At 42.2% G+C, this 13,916-nt stretch overlaps 1 protein-coding gene across 1 annotated transcript in view; it reads right to left on the bottom strand.

The window, feature by feature from the left end:
- Positions 1-13,916, bottom strand: part of LOC126109739 (activin receptor type-2A) — a 117,151-nt gene that overhangs the window by 58,508 nt on the left and 44,727 nt on the right. Inside the window, exon 3 of the mRNA XM_049914794.1 lies at positions 9,789-9,954. Coding sequence (XP_049770751.1) covers positions 9,789-9,954 — 166 coding nt within the window. The remainder of the gene's footprint in view (positions 1-9,788; positions 9,955-13,916) is intronic.

Genomic DNA, 13,916 nt, shown 5'->3' with positions numbered 1-13,916 from the left:
GTTTTTTTGCTGCTTTAGTAAAAAATTCCAGGTTTCTTTACCATACGATTCCCAATCATAAATCATTATCAGAAGAAGAAATATTGCTGCTTCTCGAAGGTGATTTATCTGATTTGGACCTCGATATGTCTGATGTGGAGGAAGAGATTGAAAATGCTCGGCAGCAGGACCCTACTACACTGGATATACAGTTTCTTCAAGGAATGAACCTTGATATGGTTGAAATTCTGGACCCTCAAGCCAATGATGAAGATGATGTTCCCTTCAAGATTACTTGCTGAGCCAAACGTTGCACCAACTCATTCAGCTCAGAAAATTCAGTGTGATACACACCGGGATATTTGGTGGAGAATGAAGGACTTTGAAGAAGTGGACACATCATGTAATGCAGTTTTTTCTGGCCCTCCAGGAGATGAACTGACACCTTTGCAGTATTTCAGAACAATGTGTAGTGATGACATTATCCAGAACCTAGTCGAGCAATCTAATCTATACTGCACACAGAAAACAGGTGCTTCTTTAGATACAAATGTTCGTGAAATAGAAAAGTATATAGGCATAAACATCCTAGCAGGTGTTGTGAAAATACCTAGTTACAGAATGTACTGGGCAGAGGCTACAAGATTTTCTCCAATAGCTGACTCAATGCCTAGAAATAGGCTTGATAAGCCAAGAAATTATTTACATGTGAATGACAACACTAAAATGAAACAAAGAGAGGACCCTGATTATGACAAGCTGTTCAAGGTGAGACCATTTGTTGACAAAATCAAACAAGGTTTTTCAATTATTGAACCTGAGGAATATTATTCAGTGGATGAATTAATCACTCCATTCAACGGTCATTCATCCCTGAAACAGTATGTAAAAAGCAAACCACACAAGCGGGGTATAAAAGTTTTTGCCTGTGCTGGTTCTAGTGGAATTGTGTACAATTTTGAAATATACCGAGGGAAAGGAACTGTACATAATGATACTGGTCTTGGTATAAGTGGTGATATTGTGATAAGGCCTGTGGAAGGACTGCCAAAATATAAAATTTTTTAAGTGTTTACAGACAATTGGTTCACCTCTTACAATCTTATTTCTGCCCTGAAAAACTATGGCATTTTGGCTGTTGGAACTGTTAGACCCACGAGACTTCAAGGCTGCAATCTAAAAGCAGACAGTGAGCTGAAAAAGCCCCACCATCGCAAACCCAGAACACTCTCTAGCCTATGATGCTTCATTGTAGTCAACAGTGCCAGTGATCTTGAATTGAAATGAAACAGTTCCATAATGGAAAAAAATAAAAGGTATTCATATGACGCAGGCTATAAATTGAAAGTAACAGCATATGCACAAGAACATGGAAACAGAGCAACTGAATGACACTTCGCCCCTCCGACAACAGCGAAAAACCATTCGCAATTGGTGGGCTAGAAAAGAAGAATTGAAAAAAATGAGGAAGACTAATGTGCAAATAGAGGACTGAATGCAAAATGGCCAGGACTAAAAGATGAAGTATTGAAATGGATTCAAGGACACAGTCAATATGGCATCGGAATTAATACAAAAATGACCCCAATACACACTCATAAACTAGTGCTACAGACTTTAAGGGTGGAGTTGGTTGGTGATAACAGGTTTATGAACCATCATGGCCTTAAACTGCAAACAAAACTCAAAATATCTCAGAAAATGCCACGAGAACATGAAGAGAAATCATTGTCTTTCCATTGCTTTATTATTCAACATCAAAAGAGAACCAATGTGGAACTAAGCCAAATAGCGAATATGAACGGAAGTCCTCTGAGATTCGGTATGCTGAGTAACACAACTGTTGGCCTGACAGATGCTAAAACTCTAACTATAAAAACAGGTCGATAGACACACAAACAAACACAAACATACACACAAAATTCTAGCTTTCGCAACAAACGGTTGCTTCGTCAGGAAAGAGGGAAGGAGAGGGAAAGAAGAAGGGATGTGGGTTTTAAGGGAGAGGGTAAGGAGTCATCCCAATCCCGGGAGCGGAAAGACTTACCTTAGGGGGAAAAAAGGACAGGTATACACTCGCACACACACACATATCCATCCGCATATACACAGACACAAGCAGACATTTGTAAAGGCAAAGTGTTTGGGCAGAGATGTCAGTCGAGGCGGAAGTACAGAGGCAAAGATGATGTTGAAAGACAGGTGAGGTATGAGCGGCGGCAAATTGAAATTAGAAATTAGCGGAGATTGAGGCCTGGCGGATAGCGAGAAGAGAGGATATGCTGAAGGGCAAGTTCCCACCTCCGGAGTTCTGACAGGTTGGTGTTAGTGGGAAGTATCCAGATAACCCGGATGGTGTAACACTGTGCCAAGATGTGCTGGCCGTGCACCAAGGCATGTTTAGCCACAGGGTGATCCTCATTACCAACAAACACCGTCTGCCTGTGTCCGTTCATGCGAATGGACAGTTTGTTGCTGTTCATTCCCACATAGAACGCTTCATAGTGTAGGCAGGTCAGTTGGTAAATCACATGGGTGCTTTCACACGTGGCTCTGCCTTTGATCGTTTACACCTTCCGGGTTACAGGACTGGAGTAGGTGGTGGTGGGAGGGTGCATGGGACAGGTTTTACACCAGGGGCGGTTACAAGGGTAGGAGCCAGAGGGTTGGGAAGGTGGTTTGGGGATTTCATAGGGATGAACTAAGAGGTTACGAAGGTTAGGTGGACGGCGGAAAGACACTCTAGGTGGAGTGGGGAGGATTTCATGAAGGATGGATCTCATTTCAGGGCAGGATTTGAGGAAGTCGTATCCCTGCTGGAGAGCCACATTTAGAATCTGATCCAGTCCCAGAAAGTATCCTGTCACAAGTGGGGCACTTTTGGGGTTCTTCTGTGGAAGGTTCCGGGTTTGAGGAGATGAGGAAGTGGCTCTGGTTATTTGCTTCTGTACCAGGTCGGGAGGGTAGTTACGGGATGCGAAAGCTGTTTTCAGGTTGTTGGTGTAATGGTTCAAGGATTCTGGACTGGAGCAGATTCGTTTGCCACGAAGACCTAGGCTGTAGGGAAGGGATCGTTTGATGTGGAATGGGTGGCAGCTGTCATAATGGAGGTACTGTTGCTTGTTGGTGGGTTTGATTTGGACGGACGTGTGAAGCTGGCCATTGGACAGGTGGAGGTCAACGTCAAGGAAAGTGGCATGGGAGTTAGAGTAGGACCAGGTGAATCTGATGGAACCAAAGGAGTTGAGGTTGGAGAGGAAATTCTGGAGTTCTTCTTCACTGTGAGTCCAGATCATGAAAATGTCATCAATAAATCTGTACCAAACTTTGGGTTGGCAGGCCTGGGTAACCAAGAAGGCTTCCTCTAAGCGACCCATGAATAGGTTGGCGTACGAGGGGGCCATCCTGGTACCCATGGGTGTTCCCTTTAATTGTTGGTATGTCTGGCCTTCGAAAGGGAAGAATTTGTGGGTCAGGATGAAGCTGGCTAAGGTAATGAGGAAAGAGGTTTTAGGTAGGGTGGCAGGTGATCGGCGTGAAAGGAAGTGTTCCATCGCAGCGAGGCCCTGGACATGCCACTTCCTTATACACAAATATTCCGCATCACCATTGCAAAAAGCATTGAGTATGAACAGAAGCAAATAGTCTTCAATAATGTTCATATAGTCTATGTCTGTCAAGATGCCTCCAACTATTACCACAGGACCCACGGAAGCCCAAATGAATGTCCCCCATAGCATAATATTGTCACCACTGGCTTGCATCCATGGTATGGTGCATGTTTTGAGCTGCTGTTCAGCCAGACGACAATGTGCCCAGACAGAACAGTGATTAAACACTTCTATTTACAAGGCTTAGGGGAAGGTGGGGGAATTGCACGCATGTGGGTAATCCCACGCAGGCTGATTTACGCAGTTTGAATGGCGCAAGCTGTTCCCAGTTGCTGCTACACCCTGCCGGCAGGATTAACAACTACTACGCAGCTTATGCCAGCCATTTTCCAGTGGCATTGTTGGAGCAATGAAGTATTGTTTATTTTCGGCGCGTCTCACGTAATTTTGGTCCGCTGTATTTTGCAAGGTAAGTGCTACTATAAGTTGCTTTAATGTAATTCTTGCGTATCAACTACTAACCCTAGATGAAACCTTTAATTTAATTGTAGATTTGTCCCGCTATTTGAATTAGGTGCCGAGTTATGCTTAGGTTAGTCTAAGAACTTACAGTGGGGTAATGCCATGCAGCTGTTGAAGTCCGTGGTATTGCCCCTTGCAGGTTATATTTTCAATACTAATGAGATTTTTTTTAAATGTCAGATGGGTACATACTATAAAAGAAAAACCCAGAAAGCAAAATGGACGCAAGGGGAACTTTTTAAGGCTCTTGATGCCATCAAATCTGGAAGAAAAATTAGAGAAGTATCAAGAGCTTTCGGGATTCATGAAGCTACCCGGCGAACGAGAATGAAGGTTAAAAATACCGAGGGTCCAAAACTTGGAACAAACCCAACATTTTCGACTGAACAGGAAAATGAGATTAGGGATCATGTTATTACAATGGCCAAGCTGTTCTATGGCATTACATGCAACCAGCTTCAAAAGATTGCATTTGAGTATGCAGAGGCTAACAACATTGCAAACAATTTTGGAAAGTCATCTAGGTTAGCTGGAAAGGACTGGCTAGCTCTATTTTTAAAAAGAAACCCAAGTATTGGCATGTGAAAACCTGAAGCAACTAGGATTAACAGAATACAGGCATTTAATTAAGAAGAGGTTAATGCATATTTTAAAAATTTAGAACATGTCTTTGAAAAATATAAATTTAAGGAGGGGCGAGTGTTCAATGTTGGTGAAACGGGCATAAATACTGTATAAAAGCCCAACAGAATTTTGGCTCCTAAAGGTGTTAAACAAATAGGTGGGGCCACGTCTTGGGAAAGGGGAAAAATGTGACTGTGATATGTTGTTTCAGTGCTGCTGGTACCTACATCCCCCTATGTTTATCTTCCCCAGGAAGAGGATGTCAAATCTCTTAAGTAAAGGTGGACCAGTTGGAGCAATATATTGTTGTTCCGTCAATGGCTGGTCCAATGAGTCATTATTTTTCGAATGGATCCAACATTTTCAGAACAATGTAAAATCAACTATTGATGACCCTGTGCTGCTGATTTTACATAATCACAGCAGCCACATTTCGCTTGATATTTTTGAATTTGGTAAAAAATGTTCTATTGTCATGGCAAGCATACCTCCACACACTTCTCACAAGCTTCAACCACTAGATGTCACATTCTTTTCTTCTTTGAAATCAGCCTTCAATCGTGAATGTGACATGTATATGGAGTCACAGGTGTATCAAAAAATTACACCATATGAGTTAGCAGAACTTTTTAATAAGGCATATATTAAGGTCGCTACCATGGACAAAGGGCATTCAGGGTTTAAGGCATGTGGGATTTGTCCTTCCAATCCAAACAAATTTCAGAATTACGACTAAACACAATTTGAGATCTTCAGAGATGTTGTCCTTGAAGATGAAGAGGTTCCGAATGCAATAAATGGAAATGAAGTGGGTGCATCTACAAACGAGCCACATATCCCCAAAAGGAGTCAAAAACAGATTCCTGGATTTTCAGCAGAAGATGTTCCACTTCTAGTGGGCCTAGAAGAGGTCACAACAACATCAACTAAAAGTGCATGTGTCAAGCACAGTAGTGTATTAGACATATATCCTGTTCCAAAACAAAAACAAGTTCTTCCTAAGATCAAACAAGCCAAGGGAAAGCATAAGGGAAAGTCAGTGATCCTTACAGCAACTCCAGAGAAGAATAAACTGCTAACGGAGTTATCAATAGAGAAACAAAAAGAAGCCATGAAAAAGAAAGTTGAAAGTTGAAGGAAACAAGAAAAGAAATCTTAAGGATAAAGCAGATAAGTGCAGAAATCTGCAACTTAAAACAGTCTCGAAGAAGAAACAGATATTATATAAGAAGAAACACCAACAAGAAAGTGAAAGTAGCAGCGAGGATGACCTAATTCTGGACTTGCAGAACATTTGTGATGACAATGAAATGGACGATATTGATCCATTGGCGATTTCAGAAGATGTCTGTTTAGTTTGCGGAGAGTTTGGGAAAGATGGATAACTATGGTACTGGTGTATTTCTTGTAGCAGATGGAGTCATGAAGCATGTAGTGGCTGGAACACTCCAAAAGGTTACAAGTGCGATCTTTGCTGTATGAGGAAATGAACTCTTCCCATCAATAAAAATGTAAAAAACTAAAATTATAAGAGACGTTTGTAGACTTACATTATTTCGTTCTTAAATATACCGTTTACTATTTGCAGTAACTAATCAGCAAATAAAAATAGCAAGTATTGTACATTTTTATGGTTTGTTTGTTTTACGTTTTATTACCCAGTACTTTGCATGTCATTAGCCTCAGGGGTGGGGAATACCACACATTTGCACTTTTTTTAATTTTAATGTTCAAAATTAAGGTACTGTTTATAACTATCTACAGACGATTGGAATATGTGGAGAAATGTCCATTGTATGGTATGTACTTATTTTCGTAGGTTTTAATGACGTATGGTTCACATCGATTTTTCCTTAGGTGCGTGTATTTCCCCCACTCTCCCCTAACACCAAAACAGTTCAAGGCAAGATTGGACAAAGTTGCACATCTGCCCCTGCATTTGCAACAGTTTACAACTGAGTAAATGAGTTTAAACGTGGCCACAAGTCCACAAAAGATGAAAAGGATTCAGATTGTCCAGTGGAAGTGATCAACCCCCAAACAATTGACAAAATAAATGATGCAGTTTCGAGTGATCGTTGAAACAAAATGTGCAAAACAACTGAGGCCTGAGGCATAGTGCAAGATAAAGTGTTTTCAATTTTGCACAAAAAATAATGTTTGGAAAATATCTCGGCAAGATGGGTCTACATTTACCCTCACTGGAGAATAAATGCGACCGTACGGTCAATGCTGAGACTGTTTCGATACTTTTCTGTCGAAATCCTATCAGGTTTCTGCATTAATATGTAACTGTGGATGAAACGTGGATACAATTCTTCACTCCAGAGGCTAAGGAACAATCAAAACAGTGGATTTATGAAGGCGAAGATGGTGAAATCGGCTGACAATGTGGTGGCCACATTTTTTTGGAATGTGTTATAACGTCAAGTTGAACACATATACAGGGCTATTACAAATGATTGAAGCAATTTCATAAATTCACTGTAGCTCCATTCATTGACATATGGTCACGACACACTACAGATACATAGAAAAACCCATCAAGTTTTGTTCGGCTGAAGCCGCACTTCAGGTTTCTGCCGCCAGAGCGCTCGAGAGCGCAGTGAGACAAAATGGCGACAGGAGCTGAGAAAGCGTATGTCATGCTTGAAATGCACTCACATCAGTCAGTCATAACAGTGCAACGACACTTCAGGACGAAGTTCAACAAAGATCCACCAACTGCTAACTCCATTCGGCGATGGTATGCGCAGTTTAAAGCTTCTGGATGCCTCTGTAAGGGGAAATCAACGGGTTGGCCTGCAGTGAGCGAAGAAATGGTTGAACGAGTGCGGGCAAGTTTCACGCGTAGCCCGCGGAAGTCAACGAATAAAGCAAGCAGGGAGCTAAACGTACCACAGCCGACGGTTTGGAAAATCTTACGGAAAAGGCTAAAGCAGAAGCCTTACCGTTTACAATTGCTACAAGCCCTGACACCCGATGACAAAGTCGAACGCTTTGAATTTTCGGCGCGGTTGCAACAGCTCATGGAAGAGGATGCGTTCAGTGCGAAACCTGTTTTCAGTGATTAAGCAACATTTTTTCTTAATGGTGAAGTGAACAGACACAATGTGCGAATCTGGGCAGTAGAGAATCCTCGCATTCGTGCAGCAAATTCGCAATTCACCACAAGTTAACGTGTTTTGTGCAATCTCACGGTTTAAAGTTTACGGCCCCTTTTTCTTCTGCGAAAAAAAAAGTTACAGGACACGTGTATCTGAACATGCTGGAAAATTGGCTCATACCACAACTGGAGACCGACAGGGCTGACTTCATCTTTCAACAGGATGGTGCTCCACTGCACTTCCATCATGATGTTCGGCATTTCTTAAACAGGAGATTGGAAAACTGATGGATCGGTCGTGGTGGAGATCATGATCAGCAATTCATGTCGCAGCCTCCACGCTCTCCCGACTTAACCCCATGCGATTTCTTTCTGTGGGGTTATGTGAAAGATTCAGTGTTTAAACCTCCTCTACCAAGAAATGTGCCAGAACTGCGAGCTCGCATCAACGATGCTTTCGAACTCATCGATGGGGACATGCTGCGCCGAGTGTGGGAGAAACTTGATTATCGGCTTGATGTCTGCCAACTCACTAAAGGGGCACATATCAAACATTTGTGAATGCCTAAAAAAACTTTTTGAGTTTTTGTATGTGTGCGCAAAGCATTGTGAAAATATCTCAAATAATAAAGTTATTGTAGAGCTGTGAAATTGCTCCAATCATTTGTAATAACCCTGTATTTCAGAACGACACAACACATATAAGTCACAGAGTAAGTTGACAAGCAAGACATGTGCACACGTTAACATTTGAATGAGCACTGAGTCCCAGTCTAGCGGCCCCTGCTCGGCTGGCCTCTTAGGTGGCGCAGCTGCTGCATGGCTGGAAGACAGCGCCACATGTAGAGGACGCGCGTAATTGCGTGGCGGCGCTTTGAATGATCGGCGAGTCACAACAGAATGCACTTGGAATCATCTGTGTCAATTACTAGAAAAAGGGACAAACAATAACTGGAGCGCACACTCCGCTGCAGAGTGAAAATCTCATTCTGGAAACATCCCCCAGGCTGTGGCTAAGCCATGTCTCCGCTATATCCTTTCTTTCAGGAGTGCTAGTTCTGCAAGGTTCGCAGGAGAGCTTCTGTAAAGTTTGGAAGGTAGGAGACGAGAGACTGGCAGAAGTAAAGCTGTGAGTACCGGGCGTGAGTCGTGCTTCGGTAGCTCAGATGGTACAGCACTTTCCAGGTCCCGAGTTCGAGTTTCGGTCGGGCACACAGTTTTAATCTGCCAGGAAGTTTCAATAACTGGAGAGCATTATGCGTCAGTGAACCAGTAGAGTGAAAAAAACCTTAAAAAACATCCTCGTTTGAGAAAGAAAAATATCCTCTTCCATCACAACTGTGTATGGGTGCACACCTATACAGTTTTGATGGCCAAAATTATGGAATTAAAAGTTCAAATCATTGCAACATCAACCATATTCATAAGATTTGACCAACAGTGATATTATTTTAGTTCCCCCCCCCCCCCCCCCCTCCTATTTTGCCGACCTTCTGAAATACTTTTCTTGGACGGCTTAAAAATGTTGGAGCAATGATTGGAAAAATGTATGGAGTTAAAAGGGGATTATATTGAAACATAAAAAAAATAATTTCCCAAAATGACGTGTTGTTCTCTCTTTTCCTAAGGACTTACTGCACACGCCTCTTTAAAGTGATGAATCCAGGAACGTATTACAGCCTCCTATGTATCACTCCCGTGGGGACAGCAAAGACAAGATTAGATTAGTTACAGTGTGCACAGAGGTATTTGGGCAGTCATATTCCCCACACTCAATACACGAATGGAGCACAAAAGAAAAACCCTAATATGCTTTACAGTGGGATGTTCCCACCTGCAATGCAATACACGGTGATTTGCAGAAAATGGATCTAGACACAGGTAAACTAAGCAGCATATTAAAGTTACGAATAAAAAGAATTTGTTGCAAAAGTTGTGTCACTCACGGGGGAAAGAAGTGGGTCGAGGTGGTGCAGGTTGCGGCTGCCAGCTGAAGTTGTGGTTGCAGAGGTCTCTCTCGCAGCAGCAGAAGAAGACATTGTGATTCGGGTTTTCGTTCTGCTCCACACACTCCGTCCGGTTCTGGCACTGTACATTGCTTAAGAAGCAGCCCTGTAATGGAAGCACAATGTGTGAGAGTGTGGCACATGTCAAAACATTTTCTTATAAGGATAGCTACAACAGCTTCAATCTTATGTACCAAATCACTACTGGTGTAGAAGAGCAGACAAATGCTGAGATTTAAAAATTGTTTTAACTTTTTATAATGTCGTTCAATAAAATCATCATCCATGTTACTAAGCAACTATGCCAGAACCTGGTATCAGTTGCAGGTTGTCTATCTCACAACCTCCAGTGCAAAAAAAATTTGATTTTTAGTATTTCATATAATTATTGCCGGTCCCAAGCCCGGATGAGAAAGGAGGAGGGTTAGAGGATGGGCCAACCCCCCATCCTCTGTAAAAAAAGATTCTGGTTAAAGAAAAAGACAAAAGGAAAAACTGGACGGATCAAAATGGTGACGAAACTGGATACGTAAATGGATTTTCTGGATTTAGAATTGGAACATGGAATGTAAGGTCAATCATGACGGGGGGAATGAAACAACTTGGAGGAGAACTGAGTAAATATCAATGCATAGTGGCAGCAATTCAAGAAACAAGACTTCCTCAGGGTGTTATGAAGATTGGAGATACTCACACGCTCTTTAACAGCAATGAGCTAAGCCCAGCCTGGACTTCTGGAGTTGGTTTTGCTGTACACAATAAAATGATATCGGCTGTCAACAAATGGTCTCCTGTAAACGACCGAATCTGTTGGATGATTTTACACGCTAAACCATATAAGATCTGCCTAGTCAACTGTCATGCCCCACCAGAGGATGCCGATGAAGAAACAAAGAATAACTTCTATCTAGAACTAGAGAATGTAGTAGACAAACTCCCAAGACACTCAATTCAGTTGATAATGGGAGACTTCAATGCCCAAGTGGGAAGAGAAGTGCAGTATCGTCCAACGATAGGGCCTGATAGTATCCATGAAACAAGCAACGAGAATGGTATCAAATTAATTAACCTTGCCGATACAAGGAGAATGATCGTTAGAAGCACATACTTCCCCCGCAAAGCAGTGCATAAAGTAACCTGGATATCCCCAGATGGAAGTACGATGAACCAGATCGATCACGTTCTTGTTGACCGAAGACATCATTGTAGTGTCGAGCATGTAAGATCCTTTCGCGGGGCAGATATGAATTCAGACCATTTCTTAGTGGTAGTCAAACTACGTCTGAAACTTTCAACCATGTGGAGAAGAAATTCTGAAATGATGGTCCGCTTCGACAAGAATAAGTTGAAAGATGTAGAAGTGAGACAGCGCTATCAAGAAAAAATTGCAGAACATCTCACAATAACAGAGAACCCTACCAGTGTGGAGAACGCATGGATGCTGCTGAGGAATGCAGTGTTAGAAAGTGCAAATGAAGAACTAGTTTGCGATGCAAAACGAAGAAGTAAACCTTGGTTCGATGAACAATGTCGAGAATCTGTTGAGATTAGATCAGCGAAGAGGATAAAATGGCTACAGCAACTCTCGGAAGAAGCAAGGGTAGCTTACTACGAAGCGAGGCGTAACACGGACCAACTCATGAGAAAGAAGAAACGGGACCACCACAAAAGTCTGTTGATTGCAGTCGAAGAAGCAAAGTCGTCACGCTCGTTTTTCCAGGCCTCAAGATTCGCCAGAGGCGCATACAGACAACGTACATTGGTCCTAACGAATGAGACGGGTGAAGTTGTACCGCCAGAAGAGCAAGCAACCCTATTTAAAAAACATTTTGAAAACCTATTGAATCCCGACAACCCACCAGTAGGGACAACACAGACGGATGCCCGTTTTGACAGAGTTGAAGTCCCTGAACCATCTGAGGAAGAAATCAGTGTTGCCCTAAAAGCACTCAAGAACAACAAGGCTCCAGGAGGTAGTGGTATCACAGCTGAGATGCTTCGCTTGGGAGGGGAAACACTGGTGGGTGCTTTGAAACGATTAATTTCTACCATCTGGGAAGCAGAAGTTATTCCTGAGGAATGGAAGGGAGCAATCATATGTCCCATATTCAAGAAGGGAGATGCTACTCATGTATCCAACTACCGAGGGATTTCGTTACTTGAAATTGGCTACAAAGTTTTTACAACACTGCTACTAAACCGCATGAAACCACTGGCTGAAGGAATTGTAGGGACCTATCAATGTGGGTTCGTTGCTGGACGATCGACAATTGATCACATATTTACTCTGAGGCAGTTGATAGAAAAATTCTACGAATTCAATAAGGATCTACACCTCATCTTCATCGATTTTCGACAAGCTTATGACAGCATTGACCGCGCCACGTTATGGGAAACGTTAGAGGAACTTGGCATCCCATCAAAATACATCCGCTTAATTGCTGCTTGCTACTCTCAGTCTACGGCCCAAGTGCGGTTTGGTAATCAACTATCACCATCATTCAGTATACAAAATGGATTGAGACAAGGAGATCCATTGGCGCCAATATTATTCAATTTGGCCCTGGAAAAAGTAAGCCGTGACACTTGTCGAACCAGAGAGATGGAGATGGTGGGAGCAGACACAATCTTGGCATTTGCTGATGATGTTGTGATCCTTGGCGACACTCTAGAGCAAGTACGCAGGGATACTTCCCGATTCCTCCACAATGCAGAGAAAATTGGGCTGGTGGTGAACGAGGAAAAAACTAAATATCTTGTTGTATCACGCCGCCGAGATCTCCCTCCTTCCATTGATGTCGACAGGCATACCTTCGAACGAGTTGAAGAGTTCAAGTACCTGGGCTCCATACTAACAAATAGAAGTGAAGTAACGAAAGAAGTACAGCAACGTATAACAAATGCTAATCGCATGTTCTTTAGCCTGAACAATCTTTTCAGATCTCGGCTGATATCGCAGAAGAACAAGATCCACCTATACACGACACTGGTGAGACCAGTACTTTTATACGGCTGTGAAACTTGGGCAACATCAGCAACAGCAGAAGAAGCAATATGTGCATTTGAAAGGAAGGTACTTCGGAAGATATATGGACCCATCTACAATGCCATGGAAGGTAAATGGGAACGAAGAAAAAAAGAAGATTTATACCAGCGGTATGGAAAGCCACACATTGGACGAATATTGGCACAGAAGAGACTCCAATGGTTTGGCCACATCCTACGGGCAGACGGATCCCTTCCAAACAGAGTCCTCCACTCTCAACCCACAGGAAAACGCCCTAGAGGACGCCCAAGAACTCGATGGAAGGATAGGATAACAACGATCCTGAAAGAAGTGGAACCAGCAGCCGTGGAGGAGGACGCCAACGACCGGATGAGATGGACTGCCATCTGCAACAGCTCCCTCCTCTCGTGTAATTGACAGACACTGCGTGTGTGTTTTTTTTTTTTTGTGTTTTTTGTTTCTGTAATGTATCCCTCTTGCCTTTTAAACCTTTGATTGAATGCCCTGTTTATTTTTTCGTTTCTTCTTTAAGCTGTAATGTACATATGTAACTTTTACTACTGTATAGAGTACTTTTGTAAGTCTTTTTGTCTTTACTTTTCCTTTTGTTCTTCTTGCTGTAGGCCTTAAAGGCCCGATAAGGCAATAAATGATGATGATGATTGTCAAATTTTAGATTTTAAAATTAAGTGGTATTAAAGATTTAACACAATAAATCAAATATTACAGGTATAAACTATGTGCACTATGAGAGCACTTAGTGACTTACAATGAAGTTAAAACCCAATTTCAAGTCTTTACGGAAATTTTTATAGCTGACTCCCCCTACACAGTGATGAACAGAAAAAAGTTTATTGCTTGCTATAGTTTTGCTGCTCATGTTGTAAAAATTCAGCATCAGACATTCCTTCTTTAGTACCGACTCTATTCGCAACACAGTTTGGAGACAGTACCTGCATACATCACTGAATGTGGCTGTAAAATTATAATATTGTATGACAAGTACTTGAGGAGATATTACACATCACTGAGGTGCAGGAAAAACTTTCTTCTGCTTAAAA

This window comes from Schistocerca cancellata, chromosome 12 (genome assembly GCF_023864275.1).
Source record: "Schistocerca cancellata isolate TAMUIC-IGC-003103 chromosome 12, iqSchCanc2.1, whole genome shotgun sequence".
NCBI lineage: Eukaryota > Metazoa > Arthropoda > Insecta > Orthoptera > Acrididae > Schistocerca > Schistocerca cancellata.
The sequence above is the reverse complement of the archived record's forward strand: the minus strand, read 5'-3'. Positions and strand labels throughout refer to the sequence as shown.